General features: G+C 42.6%; 1 protein-coding gene across 1 annotated transcript in view; it reads right to left on the bottom strand.

Annotated features, from left to right (window-relative positions):
* The window catches only part of LOC308309375 (NGFI-A-binding protein 1-like), a gene marked incomplete at its 3' end in the record, with an annotated part of 36,213 nt that extends 14,793 nt beyond the window's left edge, over positions 1-21,420 (bottom strand). The window contains exons 1-8 of the mRNA XM_080754922.1: positions 21,290-21,420; positions 10,672-10,865; positions 10,479-10,511; positions 8,713-8,969; positions 8,085-8,280; positions 6,257-6,382; positions 5,115-5,248; positions 4,020-4,071 (exon numbers count right to left, since the gene is read on the bottom strand). Coding sequence (XP_080611048.1) covers positions 4,020-4,071; positions 5,115-5,248; positions 6,257-6,382; positions 8,085-8,280; positions 8,713-8,969; positions 10,479-10,511; positions 10,672-10,863 — 990 coding nt within the window. The 5' untranslated portion in view covers positions 10,864-10,865; positions 21,290-21,420. The remainder of the gene's footprint in view (positions 1-4,019; positions 4,072-5,114; positions 5,249-6,256; positions 6,383-8,084; positions 8,281-8,712; positions 8,970-10,478; positions 10,512-10,671; positions 10,866-21,289) is intronic.
* Positions 21,421-23,664: the final 2,244 nt, after the last annotated feature.

A 23,664-nucleotide genomic window follows, 5' to 3' on the forward strand; every position in this document is an offset into this window, starting at 1 on the left:
ATGACGGGCCGCACAGACATGCGGAAAGGGCCGCATGCGGCCCGCGGGCCGCGGGTTGAGTAGCGCTGCTCTATAGCAATGATTACTGTCACACTATAGAGCTATTTAACACTGTTACTGAACAAACACTCTATAGCAATGATTACTGTCACACTATAGAGCTATTTAACACTGTTACTGAACACACACTCTATAGCAATGATTACTGTCACAATATAGAGCTATTTAACACTGTTACTGAACACACACTCTATAGCAATGATTACTGTCACACTATAGAGCTATTTAACACTGTTACTGAACACACACTCTATAGCAATGATTACTGTCACAATATAGAGCTATTTAACACTGTTACTGAACAAACACTCTATAGCAATGATTACTGTCACACTATAGAGCTATTTAACACTGTTACTGAACACTCTATAGCAATGATTACTGTCACACTATAGAGCTATTTAACACTGTTACTGAACACACACTCTATAGCAATGATTACTGTCACAATATAGAGCTATTTAACACTGTTACTGAACACACACTCTATAGCAATGATTACTGTCACACTATAGAGCTATTTAACACTGTTACTGAACACTCTATAGCAATGATTACTGTCACAATATAGAGCTATTTAACACTGTTACTGAACAAACACTCTATAGCAATGATTACTGTCACACTATAGAGCTATTTAACACTGTTACTGAACACACACTCTATAGCAATGATTACTGTCACACTATAGAGCTATTTAACACTGTTACTGAACAAACACTCTATAGCAATGATTACTGTCACACTATAGAGCTATTTAACACTGTTACTGAACAAACACTCTATAGCAATGATTACTGTCACAATATAGAGCTATTTAACACTGTTACTGAACACACACTCTATAGCAATGATTACTGTCACACTATAGAGCTATTTAACACTGTTACTGAACACACACTCTATAGCAATGATTACTGTCACACTATAGAGCTATTTAACACTGTTACTGAACACACACTCTATAGCAATGATTACTGTCACACTATAGAGCTATTTAACACTGTTACTGAACAAACACTCTATAGCAATGATTACTGTCACACTATAGAGCTATTTAACACTGTTACTGAACACACACTCTATAGCAATGATTACTGTCACAATATAGAGCTATTTAACACTGTTACTGAACACACACTCTATAGCAATGATTACTGTCACAATATAGAGCTATTTAACACTGTTACTGAACACTCTATAGCAATGATTACTGTCACAATATAGAGCTGTTTAACACTGTTACTGAACAAACACTCTATAGCAATGATACATATCACGATACATGGTTGACGATATGATACATGGACGATATTGATTCATTCATGGCGAAACGATACGATTCCATTCAATGATTTAAAATCGATATAGTAACTATTTAGCAAAGAAATTAAATCTGTGTGAAAGGTGTGGATAGTGCAGGTTTTTAAGGGAAACATATATTATTATGGATATAAATAAGTAAACACAGTGATTATCTGCCACACACTTGGACATTGTATATTGACAAACCTGCACCTTGCCATGAACCCAGAGATTACACACATTTATCCATAGACCAGTGTAGCTATATGGAAAGGATAAGTAATGAAACCCCTCCTTTTCATGTTTTCTTCTTAAAAATACTAAATACAATGCACAAGTAGGCAGTATTGATACAATCGATTCTTTGCACTGCCGATTCGTTACGATACAAAATAAAACAATACGATTTGATTTTAGCTGTTTTCATTTAGATATACTTCGATTTTGTTATGTTAAAAACGACGGCTAGTCATTGAATTTTTAATTTTGTATTTTATTTTCCACAACCATATTGGTTGTGGAGATTGACCCAACAGTTTTGAAGATATTGCTTATAGAATGATGCCATGCTGAAATACTACTTTTGAGATATTCAAGTTCTAAATTTGGGAGGACCAACAGAATTATGTCCCGATCTCTCGCATTAATTAAAAAAAAAGTCTTATTTACATGCAGAGATAAGCTCTGGCGTTTAAGTGAAATGTAGCCTGATATTTATGACATGCTTTTGTGGCTTTATCAAAAAAAAAGTAATTTCAGCTGTGGTCTAAAGTAGTGGCTTCCGAAATGACTGCCCCAGTATCATGCTCAGTCACATATATGTGTCTATCTACTGTACGCTATTATTCCAAACGTAGGAGACGGGGTTTGAAGGAGCGCTCGTTTTATGGTTAGATGTCACAGTTATTGTCCACGACATTGCAAGCGGCGCGAAGGCCAGCGGACCTTGGTCCTGCTCTTCGCGGGCACTCGCGCCGAGAGCGGGCCAGGAGTTACGAAGCCGTGGTGAATGCAATCGTTATATTTATGCCCAGGCCGTAAGGCCTGGGCAAGCCCCACGATAAACGCCCGCGCAGTCCAAGTGACCACAGCCGAGCGCTCCAGACCTCCGCTCCAGCCAATCACAAGCCGCGCCTTCTAATTTATGCAACCCCGTCTCCTACGGTAGGAATACTCGCCTACTCAGTGTTGTACCCGAACGCGTTCAAAGAACGATCGTTCATGAACACGTTCATATTTTGGGCGAACGTGAACTGAACCTAATTGTTTTCGCTTGATGAACGATATTGTCGAACGCGGTCATTCTGACGCCCGTGAACGACGTTCGTCGGCGTTCGTCGGCCGTTCATGCGGCGGTCCGCCCCTCGCGGTCATCTGTCCTCTGCTCCTCTCGTCTCTCTTTTCATTCACATGCTCCAATAGTAGGCACTGCACGCAGCAGCACGCAGCAGTGCCTACTGCATCTCGTGAACGTTCCTCCGTTGATATGCGGTGCTGTCTGCACTCTGCTGCTGCACGTGAATCTCCTCCTCGTCTCGCAAGCCTGACTATACTTTGTCCTATGTGTGTTGCACGGCGAAAATAGCTGATCTGCAAGCTCACAACGCGTCGCATCCACGAGACAACGTGAGCTTGTAGATCAGCTATTTTAACCAACGCGGAAACATGCTGTGCACGGTTTAGAAACGTCTGCCTTCTAGTGGGGTTCCTTGTACATGTAATTTTTTGGTTTTTTTCTAGTGGGGTTCCTTGTACATGTAATTTTTTGTTTTCATTTCAAATGTGTGTTAAAGTTTCTTTCACTTCCAATTTGTAGATTATGGTTTATAGAACAATTTTGGTTAGAGTGTCAAGACAGTAGATTGAAGAAAAATATATTTTTTGCCCTATTTCCAAAATGACCAAAATCGGAATTGTGTTTTTTGAACAATGTCTTAGTTTTCCCACAACTGCTGTGTAATATATATATATTTTTATTGCTATATCAAGTCAATACTGTGTGGGGAATCAATTGGAGTCAAATATTTGTTTTGAATATTATGATATTTCACACAATGAGACAATAACATGGTTATTACATTCAGCCCTTCACAATAAGGGTGCAGGAAGACTGGGAACTAGGCAGTGGGCACATAAATATTGTGGGCACCTCAATGTTAAGTTGGATGAAATTATTGCTGTGTGTGGTTCTATATGGGCTGAGTCAATCATTTTGAAAAAAAATAGCATGCAGCAACGTCTAAACATTTATATATATATAGACCTTTATATATATTTTTTTCCTTTTTTTTTTTTTTTGAATAGCCAAAAGTATTAAAAAAATATGGTTAAAAAAAGAACTAAAAAAGAACTATGTAGTTCATTTTGGGGAACCATGAACTTTAGTTCATAATGGGGAATTATGAACTAAAAATGAACTAGTTCATTTTAGAAGTTCTGAACTTGAACTTGAACTAGTTCGTTTTTAAAGTGAACTTTCCCAACACTGCGCCTACTGTACATGGCAACAACTACCTGAACAAGGGGAGTTGATGGAGGAAAGGGAAAGGAAACATGGGACAAGGTTTTGCAGTAATACTGTAATAATAATAAAGTAATCATAAGGTTTTACAGTAATACTGTAATAATAATAAAGTAATGAAAGTCAAACTGACCTCAGTTTTGATCCTCTTGGGAGAAGCTTCATCTCTGTCTCCACAGCGACTTCTGAAGGGCAGGGGGCAAAGGTCAGAGGTCAAGCTAAAACCACACAGTTCACCCAAAACATGACGTATGTTCTATCAACTACAAATCCCATGAAGCCTTGAGTTCATGGAGATGTGTTTAGTTTTCAGTCTCATTCCCAGCTCAGTGCGAACTCCAGTGCATTCTACTGAACTTCCACTGACTCCAGTGCGTTCTACTGAACTTCCACTGACTCCAGTGCATTCTACTGAACTTCCACTGACTCCAGTGCATTCTACTGAACTTCCACTGACTCCAGTGCATTCTACTGAACTTCCACTGACTCCAGTGCATTCTACTGAACTTCCACTGACTCCAGTGCATTCTACTGAACTTCCACTGACTCCAGTGCATTCTACTGAACTTCCACTGACTCCAGTGCATTCTACTGAACTTCCACTGACTCCAGTGCGTTCTACTGAACTTCCACTGACTCCAGTGCATTCTACTGAACTTCCACTGACTCCAGTGCATTCTACTGAACTTCCACTGACTCCAGTGCATTCTACTGAACTTCCACTGACTCCAGTGCATTCTACTGAACTTCCACTGACTCCAGTGCATTCTACTGAACTTCCACTGACTCCAGTGCATTCTACTGAACTTCCACTGACTCCAGTGCATTCTACTGAACTTCCACTGACTCCAGTGCATTCTACTGAACTTCCACTGACTCCAGTGCATTCTACTGAACTTCCACTGACTCCAGTGCATTCTACTGAACTTCCACTGACTCCAGTGCATTCTACTGAACTTCCACTGACTCCAGTGCGTTCTACTGAACTTCCACTGACTCCAGTGCATTCTACTGAACTTCCACTGACTCCAGTGCGTTCTACTGAACTTCCACTGACTCCAGTGCATTCTACTGAACTTCCACTGACTTTGGAAATTCTGTCCTGGCACACACAGACATGGGGAATACCTTGGGAAACTCAGACTTAGGGCAGGGCAGGAAAAGAGGTAATAGTACTCACTTAGAGGTATGGTAGGTACGACGTATACAGTAGTAATAGATTACTTACTTGGAGGTGCGGTAGGTGTACTTGTAGGTGACCTCTCTAGAGATTTGTCTTGCCAGACCAAACAGCTCGTCTCTCCTGGTCAGCAGAGCCATGTCCCTCATGCACAGCTGGGCTGCTGCCTCGTTCACTGTTAACTGTACACACATACTTTATTAAAATTAATAATAATAATAACAATTATTATTATTATAACTGTCAACAGAGCCATGTCTCTCATGCACAGCTGGGCTGCAGCCTCGTTCACTGTTAACTGAACACACATATACTGTTATACACATATACACTATTAATATTATATACACCTATACACTATTAATATCATATACACATATACACTATTAATATCATATGCACATATACACTATTAATATCATATACACATATACACTATTAATATTATATACACATATACACTATTAATATTATATACACATATACACTATTAATATTTTACTGTCAACAGAGCCATGTCTCTCATTCACAGCTGGGCTGCTGCCTCGTTGACCATTAACTGTACACACATATTCTAAGGTAATAAGGACCTTATGCAGCGTGAGGTGCTAAGGTAATAAGGATGAGGTGTTAGGGTAATAAGTACCTTATGCAAGGTGAGGTGTTAGGGTAATAAGTACCTTATGCAGGGTGAGGTGTTAAGGTAATAAGGACCTTATGCAGTGTGAGGTGTTAAGGTAATAAGTACCTTATGCAGGGTGAGGTGTTAAGGTAATAAGTACCTTATGCAGCGTGAGGTGTTAAGGTAATAAGTACCTTATGCAGGGTGAGGTGTTAAGGTAATAAGTACCTTATGCAGGGTGAGGTGTTAAGGTAATAAGTACCTTATGCAGGGTGAGGTGTTAAGGTAATAAGGACCTTATGCAGCGTGAGGTGTTAAGGTAATAAGTACCTCGTGCAGGGTGAGGTGCTAAGGTAATAAGTACCTCATGCAGCGTGAGGTGTTAAGGTAATAAGGACCTTATGCAGTGTGAGGTGTTAAGGTAATAAGGACCTTATGCAGGGTGAGGTGCTAAGGTAATAAGTACCTCGTGCAGTGTGAGGTGTTAAGGTAATAAGTACCTCGTGCAGTGTGAGGTGTTAAGGTAATAAGGACCTTATGCAGTGTGAGGTTCTAAGATAATAAGTACCTCGTGCAGTGTGAGGTGTTTCCCGTCTCGTCTCTTGGAGTCGAAGCGCCCATATATGGCGCTGTACTTGCGGATCTCGTCCTCCCGCCGCGGGTCGTCGTCAGAGAGCTCAAATATGTGTCCCACCTGTCAATCAATGTGATCATATGAATAATGATACATGGTTAGTTATCACCAGTAAGACGCTTTAGGGAATGAATTCATTGCTAGTGTGATTGGAGTCGCAGTTGGTTGTTGGACAGAATGTGACTGACGTCTGACATCATAGATGTCCATATTTGGGCATTCCAGCTATGGGCTTAATATTGATGACAGCAGGGATCTCCATATATGGACATACTAAGAGACAAGGACGGAATGTGATGTCACTCCTGGGCCACAGTAGCTACTAGGCCGGTATTAAGGTATGTTTTACTTTACTTGGATATCTCCAGTTTTCAGTACTTTTACTTCTACTCCACTGCATCTCAGAGACAGACATTGTACTTTTACTTCTACTCCACTGCATCTCAGAGACAGACATTGTACTTTTACTCCACTACAGTTACTTTGTACATTTTGATTATTATTACAAAAACATACATTAACACTTTTGCAGCCCCTTACTTTGAAGGAATGCTTGGTGCCTTGGTGCCGCGCCGCTTCCTCCGTAGGCCTCCGCTATTATTTTGAAGGGCCGGGCGGGGTTGTTTTTACGCCGATGGATTATCACTTTACTTCAACGTTTACGTCATCTAGTCACATGACAGTGTGTCTCCATGAAAGTGTCATGGCCGCGCCCAGCCAAGTGCAGTTTTTACTGTAAACATGCCAGCTTTCAAAATGTCTCTTTTTGAGTAAATGAAGTTTCTTTATGGGTCTCTCAATGGATTTACTAAGGAGGAGCTTCACTTGGCGTGCACGCCCAACGTGCGTTGTAAACAAATCACGGACATTACCGAGCGCGAAAGTAATAATACTTTTACTGTAAATACAGTAAGATTGACGAGGAGCGTCGCCAACGGCGTCATGATATTAACCCTTTCATTGACGCTAACCCTTTTCGTTGTCAAAGGCAGCAGATGTGTTAACTCTTTTACTGCTTCGGACGTTCCCGTTCGCCCCAATTTTTACCCAAGCGCGCTGCCAATACGGCTTGTTCTTTTACCTTGTCTGATGACTGTAAGCTGATGAGAGGTGCGTGGGTGTGTACAGTAAAAACATCTCCTGTGACTGCTTTCAAATCTCCACCACACGTAAACATCAATCCATGTCCAATTCACTTCCTGGCTGTTCTCTGGATTGATCTAGATTATGCATTTCTATGCTCTGAACCACGGCAAGCGGAGCGGCCCAATTCAAACCCATTCTTTGCATTAAGGCTGCCCTCTGCCGCCAGCTCAGCTAAAGTACACATATAATAAAATAAAATAAAAAATCTTTGATAATAATATATTATAAATAAATACATCTTTTTCTATAACATTGCAAAGGTAAGCTGCTTTTTGCTGGCACCAGATGTCCTGGTCAGTGCAAGGCTGCCTCTTGCAATCTGCCTGTTTCACAGTGTTTACAGAGAGACTGTGTCGCTGTGCTCTGCCTGTTTCACAGTGTTTACAGAGAGACTGTGTCGCTGTGCTCTGCCTGTTTCACAGTGTTTACAGAGAGACTGTGTCGCTGTTCTCTGCCTGTTTCACAGTGTTTACAGAGAGACTGTGTCGCTGTGCTCTGCCTGTTTCACAGTGTTTACAGAGAGACTGTGTCGCTGTGCTCTGCCTGTTTCACAGTGTTTACAGAGAGACCGCGTCGTCACACCTCTAAGTAAAACATGAGTAATCTTTCCACCCACCATCTTGGCCAGCTTCTTGTTGTTCTTCAGTTGCTCTCTGACCTCTGTGGGGTCGCTGCCCCGCAGGCTGGGGGTCATCCTCTCCACGCACTCCAACACCGACTGGACCGCCGCCGCGTCCAGGGCCTCCAGACCGTCCCGGGGCGACGCCGGGGACCCCCGGTCCGACGGGGACAGGCTCTGCTCGCTGTCGTTGCTGTGGTGGGAGGAGGAACACACAACCAGGGCTGTCACCATTATGACATTTTACATGACGATTTAATTGTCACTCAAATAATTGCGATTAACGATTTAATTGTGTTTTTGTCGTTGATAATTACATTTCTGTTTGGCTTTTAGGCTTTGAAGTTGCACATGGTAGATATGACACATAACCTAAACATACGAAGAAATTCCTGACATATTTGACAACTTACTACTTAAAAAATAACTTTGATAGTGGAAATAGCCGATCTACAAGCTCACAACGCGTCGCAATGCGACGTGTTGTGAGCTTGTAGATCGGCTATTTCCACTATTTCTGACATGTTTCAACATTCACGATCATGACGATTATGACAAAATAATTGCGATAATGTCAAATAATCACGATTAGAGGATCATTATGTAATAATTGTGACAGCCCTACCTGGACCAGAATCGCGCGGCAGCGTCGCTGCTGCCCTGCAGAGGGGACCCCCCACAGAGCCTCTCGCCGCCCCGCGGCCCCCCCTCCGTCCGGCCCGGCTCGGAGGCCGCGGCCGGCAGGGCCTTGGGCAGCTTGAGACCCCCTCGGTCCTGGGGGGTCCCCAGCAGGCTGGGGGACCCCTCTGGGAGCTTGTAGACGGGGATGCTGCACACCGGTAAGGAGGTGAGGGGCTGGTTGAACAGGGAGGGGTTGGTCACCTGGGAACACAACAACAATACGTTGACACCTTAGTCCTTATTATGGATGGACCATATGAACATGACATGTCACGATTAGATCAGTGTTGATTTCGTCGACTAAAACTATGACGAAAAATGTTTGTCGACTGTGTTTTTTTCACTGACGAAAACTAAATAAAAACTAAACAAAAACTAAGCTGTGGTGACTAAAACTAAGACTAAATATATTGACAATTTCATCAACAAAACAAAAACTAGACTAAAACGTTAGGGAGGGACTAGTGGAGAAGAGAGTCATTTTATGTTTGGTTGCTCTCAGGTGTTGCGTGCTGAAAATAGCCGATCTACAAGCTCACAACGCGTCGCAGCGCGACACGTTGTGAGCTTGTAGATCGGCTATTTTCAGCACAGAAAAAAGTGTAAATCAGTCATTACGATGCCATCAAGGCCTGCCAAAAGACAATTTAGTCGACTAAATCAACTGTAGATTTAGTCGCCTAAAATATTATGATATTTAGTCGACTAAAATTAGACTAAAACTAATACTTTTCAGGTGACTAAATTATGACTAAAACTAAATGCCATTTTTATTCAAAAGACTATGACTAAAACTAAATGACATTTTTATTCAAAAGACTACGACTAAAACTAAATGACATTTTTATTCAAAAGACGATGACTAAAACTAAATCAAAATGTGCTGTCAATAACAACACTGGATTAGATATCACGACTTACAATACTATCACGATAATCAAAACATCCCCAATAGGGGTGGGCGATATGGTGATAAATATCACTGAGACGATACAATGTCTCCACGATATGCCTTTTCAGAGGTATCGTATATATCCTGATACAATTGAGGGAGCCTTGCAAAAAATCCTGTTTAATCGTTAATACAGAGATTCATTGCAGAATTCAATTTAAACCTGCATTTTTGGTCTAAATCAGTTGTTCTCAAACTTTAAAATGTCAAGGTCTCCACTTAACTCTGACAGTATACAAATGAAACCAAATGGACCTTTACGGGTCCATTTGGTTTCATTTGTATACTTTCAGAGTTACATACTCAGAGTTACAGTACATACTTCTTTTAAAGTAAAATGTAGACCCCCCAAAAGGAACTTAAATAACCATAAAAACCAACGTGAAAAATAATCGTGATAAAATTATGATAAAATCGTATGTCGTGATACAGCTTGGGAAAATATCGTGATATTGTATTTTTCCATATCGCCCACCCCTAGTCCCCAACATCCATTATCCCGGGGCGGAGCATTTGCCCAAAAATAGCAGATCTAAAAGCTAGATCTTGTAGATATGCTATTCTTTGGCAAAGACATTTGAAAAAGACTGCATCAAGCAAGTATATAAGTACCTTTTACAAATTCTAGAGGGTTATCAGAGAGTGAGGGTCAATCAACAAAAAAGACAAGCGTTACCGTCTGAACAGACACGGTATTAAACTCACCCAGTCCCTCAGAGCTTTCTGCAGCCGTCTGACATGCAGATGTTTAAACTCACCCAGTCCCTCAGAGCTTTCTGCAGTCGTCTGACGTGCAGATGTTTAAACTCACCCAGTCCCTCAGAGCTTTCTGCAGTCGTCTGACATGCAGAGGTTTAAACTCACCCAGTCCCTCAGAGCTTTCTGCAGCCGTCTGACGTGCAGAGGTATTAAACTCACCCAGTCTCTCAGAGCTTTCTGCAGTCGTCTGACGTGCAGAGGTTTAGAAGCCATGCCCACCAGAGCCATGATCTCCAGGAACTCCTCCTCCCCCGCCTCACACAGCTGCTGCACATCATCGCCGCCCTGCTGGATGAAGGCCTCGTAGTAGTAGAGCAGGTTGGCTCTCTGGAGGATCCGGTAGAGCTGGAGCTCCCCCAGGGTCCTGGGCAACACCGCTGACATCCCTAATGATGATATATAATATATATATAAATATAATATAATATAATATACAACACCGCTGACATCCCTAATAACAATATATAATATATAAATATAATATAATATAATATAATATACAACACTGCTGACATCCCTAATAACAATATATAATATATAAATATAATATAATATAATATACAACACCGCTGACATCCCTAATAACAATATATAGAGTTTACAGTTTACAGTTTAGGCATTTAGCAGACGCTTTTAATCCAAAGCGACTTACAATAAGCAGATAACATCACAATAATAAACAAGATAATATGTCAGAACATCAATATATAATATATATATATTATATAATATATAAATATAATATAATATACAACACTGCTGACATCGCTAATGATGATATATAATATATAAATATAATATAATATAATATACAACACTGCTGACATCCCTAATAACAATATATAATATATAAATATAATATAATATACAATACTGCTGACATCCCTAATGATGATATATAATATATAAATATAATATAATATAATATACAACACCGCTGACATCCCTAATAACAATACATATGTAAATATAATATACTATACAACACCCCAGGGTCCTGGGCAACACCACTGACATCCCTAATAACAATATATATGTAAATATAATACAATATACAACACCGCTGACATCCCTAATAACAATATATATGTAAATATAACATAATATAACATACAACACCGCTGACATCCCTAATAACAATATATATGTAAATATAATATACTAACACCAGGGTCATGGGTAACACCACTGACATCCCTAATAATGATACATAAAATACCGTAAATATAACAAACACCGCTGACATCCCTGTATGAATACATAATGATATATAATAACTAGAGAGATGTGGTTGCCTATTTATTGCCTAGACAGCCTGGGACGTCAAGTGAAGCTCAACTAATCCTCACCAGCACCTCCTGTTGAACTCAACTACAATCACACTTTATCCAGTAGAAATAGAGTTTCCCCAGAACCAGTGCTAAATGCTACAATCACACTTTATCCAGTAGAAATAGAGTTTCCCCAGAACCAGTGCTAAATGCTATTTATACGTAGCATAACGACAACTAAGTGTGGTTACCATGACGATATTCTGCAGCATGATAACTGTCATGTGAAGCCAGACCACTCCTCCAGCTAACACCACTCCACCACTGCATTCTGCAGCATGATAACTGTCATGTGGAGCCAGACCACTCCTCCAGCTAACACCACTCCACCACTGCATTCTGCAGCATGATAACTGTCATGTGGAGCCAGACCAATCCTCCAGCTAACACCACTCCACCACTGCATTCTGCAGCATGATAACTGTCATGTGGAGCCAGACCAATCCTCCAGCTAACACCACTCCACCACTGCATTCTGCAGCATGATAACTGTCATGTGGAGCCAGACCACTCCTCCAGCTAACACCACTCCACCACTGCATTCTGCAGCATGATAACTGTCATGTGGAGCCAGACCACTCCTCCAGCTAACACCACTCCACCACTGCATTCTGCAGCATGATAACTGTCATGTGGAGCCAGACCACTCCTCCAGCTAACACCACTCCACCACTGCATTCTGCAGCATGATAACTGTCATGTGGAGCCAGACCAATCCTCCAGCTAACACCACTCCTCCATTGCATTCCAAATGCATCTCAACTACAATCACAATCAGTGACGTCACTTTCCATCAATTTCAAATGGCAGCGGAAAAGTTCATCCAGAATAAAGTTTCCCCAGAACCATATAGTATATCGTCGTTGTCGGGGGGAAACCTCGTATCTCCATGTTTCAATTAAATGTGTATGTTCTTTCGCAAAGTAAAGCCCTGCTTCATCGTACAAGGCCGTCGCACAAAAGTTGTGAAAACAGGCGATCTTGTGTGCTTGTAGATCAGCTGTTTTCACTAGTTTAAATCATTTTAAAAATTAAAAATGAGAAACAAATGGAACCAAATGGACCCTTACGGCTCTGTAACTCTGAGTGTACAAATGGAACCAAATGGACCCTTACAGCTCTGTAACTCTGAGTGTACAAATGGAACCAAATGGACCCTTACAGCTCTGTAACTCTGAGTGTACAAATGGAACCAAATGGACACATCCAAACTTTGCCGTGTGTCACTCCCCGTCTCTCCCCCCATTTCCTGTCAGTCTACTGTCCTATCAATAAAGACCTGTCAGTCTACTGTCCTATCAATAAAGAGCTGTCAGTCTACTGTCCTATCAATAAAGAGCTGTCAGTCTACTGTCCTATCAATAAAGAGCTGTCAGTCTACTGTCCTATCAATAAAGAGCTGTCAGTCTACTGTCCTATCAATAAAGAGCTGTCAGTCTACTGTCCTATCAGTAAAGAGCTGTCAGTCTACTGTCCTATCAGTAAAGACCTGTCAGTCTACTGTCCTATCAATAAAGAGCTGTCAGTCTACTGTCCTATCAATAAAGAGCTGTCAGTCTACTGTCCTATCAATAAAGAGCTGACAGTCTACTGTCCTATCAATAAAAAGCTGTCAGTCTACTGTCCTATCAATAAAGAGCTGTCAGTCTACTGTCCTATCAATAAAGAGCTGTCAGTCTACTGTCCTATCAATAAAGAGCTGTCAGTCTACTGTCCTATCAATAAAGAGCTGTCAGTCTACTGTCCTATCAATAAAGAGCTGTCAGTCTACTGTCCTATCAATAAAGACCTGTCAGTCTACTGTCCTATCAATAAAGACCTGTCAGTCTACTGTCCTATCAATAAAGACCTGTCAGTCTACTGTCCTATCAATAAAGACCTGTCAGTCTACTGTCCTATCAATAAAGAGCTGTCAGTCTACTTTCCTATCAATAAAGAGCTGTCAGTCTACTTTCCTATCAATAAAGAGCTGTCAGTCTACTGTCCTATCAATAAAGAGCTGCCAGTCTACTGTCCTATCAATAAAGAGCTGTCAGTCTACTGTCCTATCAATAAAGACCTGTCAGTCTACTGTCCTATCAATAAAGAGCTGTCAGTCTACTGTCCTATCAATAAAGAGCTGTCAGTCTACTGTCCTATCAATAAAGAGCTGTCAGTCTACTGTCCTGTCAATAAAGAGCTGTCAGTCTACTGTCCTGTCAATAAAGAGCTGTCAGTCTACTGTCCTATCAATAAAGAGCTGTCAGTCTACTGTCCTATCAATAAAGACCTGTCAGTCTACTGTCCTATCAATAAAGGCATAAAATCCCCAAATCATATCTAAACTAGACCAGGTCAACCTGGTTGTGCCAGACCCCTTGTCTGTCATCATCATTTATGACATCATGCCTTTTGTAGGCATGTCATCATCATGTCATCATCATATATACCCTTTATATAGAAAAGGGACAGACCGACATTTGCTTATGTAGGTCTACCCATTTCATGGGTCTGGCAAAAAAAAGAAGGTCCATTTGGTTTCATTTGTACACTCTCAGAGTTACAGAGCCGTAAGGGTCCATTTGGTTCCATGTGTACACTCTCAGAGTTACAGAGCCGTAAGGGTCCATTTGGTTCCATGTGTACACTCTCAGAGTCACAGAGCTGTAAGGGTCCATTTGGTTCCATGTGTACACTCTCAGAGTCACAGAGCTGTAAGGGTCCATTTGGTTCCATGTGTACACTCTCAGAGTTACAGAGCTGTAAGGGTCCATTTGGTTCCATTTGTACACTCTCAGAGTCACAGAGCCGTAAGGGTCCATTTGGTTCCATTTGTACACTCTCAGAGTTACAGAGCCGTAAGGGTCAATTTGGTTCCATTTGTACACTCTCAGAGTCACAGAGCTGTAAGGGTCCATTTGGTTCCATTTGTACACTCTCAGAGTTACAGAGCTGTAAGGGTTCATTTGGTTCCATTTGTACACTCTGGTATCAGAGTCTGTCCGTCTGTCTGCATGATGACATCACTGATACTAAACAGTGTCTCCACCATGGTTAACAGCCTCATGATGACATCACTGATACTAAACAGTGTCTCCACCATGGTTAACAGCCACATGATGACATCACTGATACTAAACAGTGTCTCCACCATGGTTAACAGCCTCATGCTGACATCACTGATACTAAACAGTGTCTCCACTATGGTAACAGCCAAATGCTGAAACAAGGCCTAACTGACATCACTGACTGACATCACGGAACACCAAATATGGGCATAAACGGGTGAATCAGTCTGCATGCTGACATCACTGATACTAAACAGTGTCTCCACCATGTTAACAGCCACATGCTGAAACAAGGCCCAAATAAGGTGTGTCTGACATGATGATTTTTTTACAGTACTATGACGACAGACTGGCCTGGACACCGAACACCATATTTGGGCATAAACCGGTGAAACAGTGCCCACATTTCTGACATCACCGCCACCTGTACTGCACATGCATCTCCGCCATAGTCTCTCGTAGCCAGACAACTATTCCACAATCTCTGAATGCTATATAGAGTCTGGAACGGCAGCTCCCAAACGGCGAGTATCGGAAGTAGCCACTGCTGCACTGAACTGCAGTCCCATTGGAAACATAACAGAAACACACTAGCTGACACAAAGTCATTCGAGCGGCCTATTCTTGTTATGGGTGTATAGTTTAAGAAAACGTTTGAAAACATCATGGAGGTAACACCAACAACACCAGAAAAAGACAAAATAACGCCGCAACGCTTTTTGAAAGGAGACATAACGCTTCCAGTAGGACATGTTATTGCTACTGCACCAAGGGAGCGGTTGCGTCACATCCGCTTTATCTCACACTCATCATTTCTATTCCGGTTTGCCAGACTGTATGCCGGGAGCATTTGGCCAAATCGCGGAGGCAACAGTCTGGCCTCGCGAGACTACCACCATGGTAACAGCCACATGCTGAAAAACAATGCCCAAATTTGGAGATGACATCACTGATATGTCTGTCTTCTCCACCATCCCTTCTGAGGCTCCTACATTCACCCCCCCCCCCAGGCAATGACTAGTAGGCCTATAATATAAATGGCCTTTAGCCAATGAGGGAACACCCAAGCCCCCAGAACCCAGGGCTAGACTTGAAGCAACCCCGATGGTGGCCAAAGTTGGAACTGCAGCCTAAAAAAAACATGAACGCTAGCATGTAGCTAGGTAGAGACCACTTTCCCCCAGAATGCACCTGGATTAGAGACCACTTTCCCCCAGAATGCACCTGGATTAGCTACATGCTAGCACGTGGCCGTTGCTTCAAAACGCCACTGAGCACTTGCATAGAAATGATAGTGGGGGCGGGGCTCGTCCGCTCTCTATTTTATATATACTCTATGGGAACACCCATCTTGGTGATGTCACCACCAACCAGTGCGACCTGATATGGGCACCTTGGCAGGGTGCCAACCTGCCCACCCACCCACAGACAGACAGACAGACAGACAGACAGACAGACAGACAGACTGTTTGGTGCAGTCTGTCTGTCTGTCTGTCTGTCTGTCTGTCTGTCTGTCTGTCTGTCTGTCTGTCTGTCAGCACTGAAAGTAGTGTTTGCGCTCTGATGGCGCACAATTAGGCCATATATGGCCAGGAGTGCACAAGGCCCTACAGAGTAGAAAGTCATTGCAATTCAACTGTGGTTAGCCTAATATTAAAACAATCCTACATGACTAAAGACAATATTGGTTTAAATAAAAATATGTTTTCAAATGTATGGCCTGACTCTGCCAACATACATTTACGGGCGCAGACTTTGAAGATCCCGATTTTTTCAACTACAGAGTGAATTCTCCAGGTTAGTATTAATCCAAAAATAACCTGCAAGACTTCATTTGGAAGAAGCAAGATGCCCAATATTTTCCCAAATTAAACAGCCTAATTACCAGTAAGACTCCCTAATCGGGAGATAAGCGACCATAGGTCGCTTATCTCCACAAATAGGGCAAAAATGGGTTTTTCCAAAATCTTCCTGATCCATGTTGATGACATGAGTTTAGACATGCTGTGTAGTGATTTCCGTGATTTTAGGGCAAAATCTGTAGGAGCAGTGTCCAAAAATGTGTTTTTAAAAATCGGCCTGAAGGTGGCGCTATATGGGACAGATTCATGTTGATGGGATGAGTGTAGACATACTGTGTAGCGATTTGCGTGATTTTAGGGCAAAAACTGTAGGAGCAGTGTCCAAAAATGTGTTTTAAAAATCGGCCTGCAGGTGGCGCTAGAAGCACCCTGTAGACAATAGGGCTTCCGGTGTGTTCCACAATTCCTAGCGGAAGTGCTGCGTTTAACGGACGTTACGTCATGCGATGCGGGTCTGTTTACATTCCCCAGCGAAAAAACTAAAATAGATTGTAGCTCTTAATCACTCTTAATAGGTGTAACATTGCTTGAATCAATGTTTTTGTTTGTATATTGTTTATTGCGAGCGTAACCGACGTAGCAGGAGACGTAGACCAGATTTTTTCGTGCAGGGAATACGTTTGCAGGAACACCGCACTGTGAAAAAAATACAGCTTCCGGGAAAATTCAGCCCCCCCTCCCAGAACGTCTTCTGCCTTCTATTGTCACCAGGCTTTTCTCTTCGGAGATGAGTAAGCCTGGCTACGCGAGGCTACGCTAGAAGAGGGCCATGTGAGAAATGAGGGGTGGGGTCTCCGCGTTGCCTTGGCGGACGAATAGGTACCGGCCCCGGCTCTCCCGGACGCTCCTAGCATTCGTTCTGGAGCACCAGGAGTGGGTGGTCCCCAGGAATTCCCCGTGAGCAGCCCCGTTGGGGTGCTCATTTGGTCATTTTTGCACATGTGGTCATTTTTGCACACCTGGGGGTCCCCCAGGGACCCGGGGGTCCCTGGGGCTCCGGGGGTCCTTGGAGGTTGTAGTTTGCCAGGTAAGGAGTGTGTGTGCAAAATGTGGCATGGATGGGGGCAACGGTTGTGGAGATATGAGCAGGGCAAAAGTGTGACTGACTCACTGACTCAGGGACGGACAGCCGGAATTATTACATGAGAGACGAGCGTATCTGGGTATTGAAAACCTCAAGGGATCAAACATGACGTGTGTACCATGCGACCACTTAAACTTAAGATTTCCAAGCACTTTTGACTCACTGAAGTATATTAGTGTATCAAGATGACAGATATGCCACTTTAAAAAGGCAAAATTAAACACATGGGACACTTTGGGTGCGTTCGGAAATGCGCACTCAACGCACTGGTGTGCCATGTTGTTGTTCGTTTATTCGGTGCACTTGGTGCGTTGTCGTTCGGAAATCCAGTGCACGGCGCACCGGTGTGTTGAGTGCAGGCACTGACCGGCCCTACTGGGGTGGGGTTTGGCGGTGTGGTGGTGTGGTGCGGTGTTCTGATTGGTTGGTTTTCATGGCCGTGTCTCGAATGCTTTTCAACAGTGAACAATGGAGGAAATAACCGCAAAATACTGCACTTGCAGCTAAATTGGTCGTTTGGGCTTGAATAGTTTCACACACATCAACATGTAAATTAACAGTATGTATGCCAATGTTGTGAATTAGACCTACATCTCCTAATAGCAACGTTACGTTAGCATACTCAGCAACTGCTGCTTTTCAGAAAGTTTACCTTCAGAGTTCAGAGTGAAAAAGCACACAGCTGCCTGTCAAAACTGGTCGTTCGTAAATAAGCCACACTGAACGCACTCTCCAAAGTCACGCCCACTGCACTTGTTACATTGAGCACACACCCGGTGCGGGTTTCCGAACACACCCTATATTAGAACACACAAACTATGCTATAGTATGGCCTCAGTAGTCAACCACTGAAATGATGTTATTTCAAGCTGCAGTGCACCGTTCTCCCTTACCCGAAGTGGGGCCGCTGTTACAATAGGGGGCGTGAATTTGTAGGCGCCCGTGTGTCTCTATAGAGGGTATGCGCGTGACATCACTGTTGCTGGAAGTTATGTGGGAACGCCTACTGAGTGGCAAAAAAACTAATTTCTGCCATTGACAGCCCAAACATCCAAACAGAAAAGTCCTATCTGATTGCATTAAACAAAGTTAAACTCACCATCATTGCGGCTGTACTGAAAGCTTGAATTGTCCTCTTTCTATCTGCAAAGTTGTTGTTTCATAAAAATCCACATGTTATGAGCTACTTTCTGTCAAGACATTCTGTGCAGGTTTTTATTTTTCCAAGCGTCAGAGTGTGGAAGCACTCGTTTTCAACAACACAACATCCAGGGGTATGCAGCTGCCATACCATGGGTCCAGGGGGGAAAATAAAAGTTAATTTATCCATGAATGTCTCTTTGTCTATCTGTGCAGGTTATTATGTTGTTAAATTACAGTAAAATAACTACAAATGCAACATTTAACAAAATGGTCACTTTAACAAGGTATTATTGTGACCGTCAGGTCGCAGTTTAGTATCAAAACCTCCACCGGCCGTCCGTCCGTCCGTCGGTCACACGTCACACGTCACACCTTTGCCCTGCTCATATCTCCGCATCAGCGACCAACGGTCGCTTATCTCCCGATTAGGGAGTCTTACTGGTAATTATATTCTCCCCATCTTGACAGAATGGTATATTCCCAGGTTCTGCAGGTCAGCTGCACAGGTGCAATGCATTATTGTTAATTGTGGCACGTTTACTAACATGCCAAGTTTAGCTGCACTTGAACAACCGTTCCAGGCTGCCATATCCAGCCCAAGAAACCGTAGAAACCTGTGTGGAAAAACTGTCAAAACTCTTTTTTTTCAGACATTGTGAAAATAGCCAATCTACATGCTCACAACGCCTCGCAGCGCGAGGCGTTGTGAGCATGTAGATCTGCTATGCATGTAGATCTGCTATGCATGTAGATCTGCTATTCAGATCTGCTATTCAGATCCTGGATTCAGGATCATGAAAAACCCCTAGTTTGGCCCCTCACATGCTACTTAAAGCAGATTTATGTTTTTGCATTATTTTACTGTATAGGATGTCAATGGGACCCCAACCCTTTTAAAAAAAGAATTGAGTGGCTAACATGCTTTTTGGGAAAAGTATGTCCAGAGGAAACTTTGTACAAAATTTGGTGCTGGTATCACAAACCGAACGATTCTTCCAAAAAATAGACTTAATTTCCAGCACTAAATATAGAATCTCTCAGCTTCTATTTGCACCTTTCTACTTCAGTATGTGAGCCAGCAGAGCGTGCAAGCAGTGTGTTCTGTGGCCCGGCTGTTTGTCCACTGTTATGTTATCAGGTCACACACGCTGATGGTGACATCACCAAGAATGCTGCTCCCTCATTGGCTACGGCAAACAGTTACACCCCCCAACGCACTACTTGAGCGCTCTGCTGGCGCACAAATAGGCCACACAACATGGCCATGTGAGTGGCACCTGGACAGAGTTCATCTCTCATGTCTGACTAGCATGAGGTAGCATATAAATATATCAATATAGGGGTTCAGGTGCATGGTGATTGTTAACATGTATCACTTTAGCTGGGGACCCCCTGGAACCAAATGGACCCTTACACCGGTGGTGGTGTAAGTAACTCTTTAGAAATATTCTGAATCTCAGAACCTGTCTGTCTGTCTGTCTGTCTGTCTGTCTGTCTGTCTGTCTGTCTCTCCAGACAGACAGACAGACAGACAGACAGACAGACAGACAGACAGACAGACAGACAGTAATTAGCATAGTTGTCAAAGTGGCAAAGCGTGGCTGCAGCTCTAACACAACAACCATTCAAAACAACCATTATAGCCTAGCCTGTGTCCCAGCATATCCAAACTATCCACATCCAACCAGCTGCACACAGCAGATAGAATAATAAATCACACTAATAATACATTTTATATCCCAGCATATCGTAGTTGTTGGGTGGAAACCTTGTATGTCCAAAACCCTTCGTTTAACATTTTTTAATAAATAGTGAAAACAGCTGATCTACAAGCTTCAAGCTTGTAGATCTGCTGTTTTCACTACTTTTGTGTGACAGCCTTGTCTGATGAAGCAGGGCTTTGCTTTGCGAAAAAAAAAAAAAAAAAACGTACACATTTGAAACTTTGGAGATGTGAGGTTTCTGCCTGACAGTGACGATATTCAAACTATTACACTGGAACTATAAACATCCAAACCAGCAACAGATAGACTATAATAAATGATTATAGACAGTCTATCTGTTATTATTAATAACACATCATGCAACAGTCTGACACACCATAAAACAACACAACAGCAGTTCCTGTACACATGTCCATTCATTTAAATAAGGGCTTTCCTTTGCCCACAGATCACCTTTAGTTGTCTGACCCCCGGTGCCCAGAAATAACGAGTGATCTACACTACAAGCTCACAACGCGTCGCGACAGCAAAGCCAAGCCGTTAAGACAGTTGCTTTTTGACCGTTGAGCTTCATCATAAGACAGTTGATTTGAGACGTTATTATGAATAAAACACTCACCTCTCTACCAGAAGACTTGATGAATCGTGTTGATGTGTGAGCAGAGCAGATCTCAACCCGATGGAAAACCCTTTTACACAAGAAAAGAGATTTAATGTCACTTATTGATAGAAAACTATCAAACACAGGCTCTGTAGGCTGTGTCTGTGTGTGTGTGTGTGTGTGTGTGTGTGTGTTTCTTTTTTTTCTTCTTTTTTTTTCTCTCTCTCCTCAACCGCTCCACTCCTCCACGCCCACGCGCGGATTTGCGTCACGCAGGCCGCGTGGGCGGACAGGACAGGAGCGCGTGGGTGGAGAGCTGCCTGCCTGTGTGTGTGTTTGTGTGTGTGAGTGAGTGGCTGCTGCGCGCGGCGCGCTCGCGGAATACCGAGCCATGGCTGGAGGTGCCGGCGTGTCTCTGTGTGTGTGTGTGTGTGTGTGTGTGTGTGTGTGTGTGTGTGTGTGTGTGTGTGTGTGTGTGTGTGTGTGTGTGTGTGTGTGTGTGTGTGTGCGCGCGCGCGCGCGCTTCCCTCATCTGGGACACCGTGGAGGATCAACTCCCACGCAGAGAGAGGGGGGGGGGGGAGAGACAGAAAGAGAGAGAGAGAGAGAGAGGGTGGAGAGCAAGAATGAGCGAGGGAGGGACTGAGGGAGTGGGCGATGGATGGTGGAGAGACAGAGAGAGAGAGAGAGAGAGAGAGAGAGGGGGGGGGGGGGGGGGGGGGGGGGGGGGGGGGGGACAAAACATCTCAGCAAGAACTTTGTTCCTGTTACTAGTCTACAGTCTGAGACTATATATATATATATATATATATATATATATATATATATATATGATACGATCGTATGATACGATAACGATACACAAAATTCACGGTTCAGTTCGGTTTGATATTTTGGTGTCACGGTTCGATACTTTTTCGATACAAAAAAAAAACAGAAATGTCCTTGATTTATAAATGTATTTTTATAAGGGACGTATCGTTAAATATGACCCCCTCCCCCCTGGAGGATTTTAGGGGAGGGTGGTGCTATTTTGATTTTAATCTCAGGGAGGGTGATGCTATTTTTATTTGAGTCTCGGGGAGGGTCATGCGACTTTGAATTAAAAATAGTCCAGGTTTTTATAGGCCTATATATATTTTACAACAGCGTTCCTTTCAATAATACTATTATTTAATTAAGGAACGCTATGGTAAAATACAATAGTCAATGATACCCCCCCCTCTGCTTTCTCTTTCTCTTCAGGGGGAATCCTTTTTTTTAATGCCTGGGGAGGGTCATTGATTTCCTCCCCAATTGAGAGGGAGGGTCATGGCATTTTATATCAGAGCTTATATATTTGCTCCTATAACCCCCTTCAATAAATAACGAGTGCTGCCTAACTATGTATTTCTTTTGTTTTAACTTTGAACAATATGGTGCCCAACCTCTAGGGCAGTGTTTCTCAAAAGGGGGTACGTGTACCCCTAGGGGTACGCGGAGGTACTGCAGGGGGTACTCAGAAAATGCCCCCCCCCCCAAAAAAAAAAGAAAAATAGAAGTATAAATCATGCTAATATTGTTCATAGTTAAATAATTGACTACAATTGAATTAGGAGGGTACTGTTATGTTTAATGATGACACATGGAGAAACTTGATATGAGCCTGAGTTGCTAACCCAAATGACATGGTACCAGGCAACTGGGATGTGTTTTAAAGTTGTTTGAATGTAATGTATAGAGGTTATTGACATGAAAACCATTTGAAACTCCCTTTCACTCCATTTGTGATTTTATATTCTTGAAATAGCATCATAAACAACTATTTATTTATATTTTAATTACAGTTTTACAAGCAAAATGCAAGGTAAAGGGGGTACTCGGATTCAGAAATCAGGGAAAGGGGGTACTCAAGCCAAAAAAGATTGAGAAACACTGCTCTAGGGTAGTGGTTCTCTAAGTGGGCTCTGCGGACCCCTAGGGGTCCTTGAGGGGGTTCCAGGGGAATGTGGATGTGGAGTGGTCTTGTATTGTATTGTTCGGTAGAGGATCATTCGGTTCGATATTTCTCGGTTTGGTTCGATTTTCAATATTCGGTTATATTATATATATGTATATATATGTTACAGCATGTTTGGGTAACTCAGGACGTTCATTGTAAGAGCGCTTGTTTCGTTCACCACACACTAATCACCACCAGATGGCGACGACAGCCCATAGACAGCCATTCACTAGTGCAGGCGCTGACGTCACTCGTTTGCGACTCCCTTTCTTTATTTACTAGCCTAGCTGGGCGGTGTTTAGCCATTAGCTTAGCCATTAGCTTAGCCATTAGCTTACTATGAGCGTTTATCTTGGGCTTGCCCAGGCCTTACGGCCTGGGCATAAATATAACGATTGCATTCACCACGGCT

This window comes from Nannobrachium achirus (assembly GCF_963921795.1).
Source record: "Nannobrachium achirus genome assembly, chromosome: 24".
NCBI lineage: Eukaryota > Metazoa > Chordata > Actinopteri > Myctophiformes > Myctophidae > Nannobrachium > Nannobrachium achirus.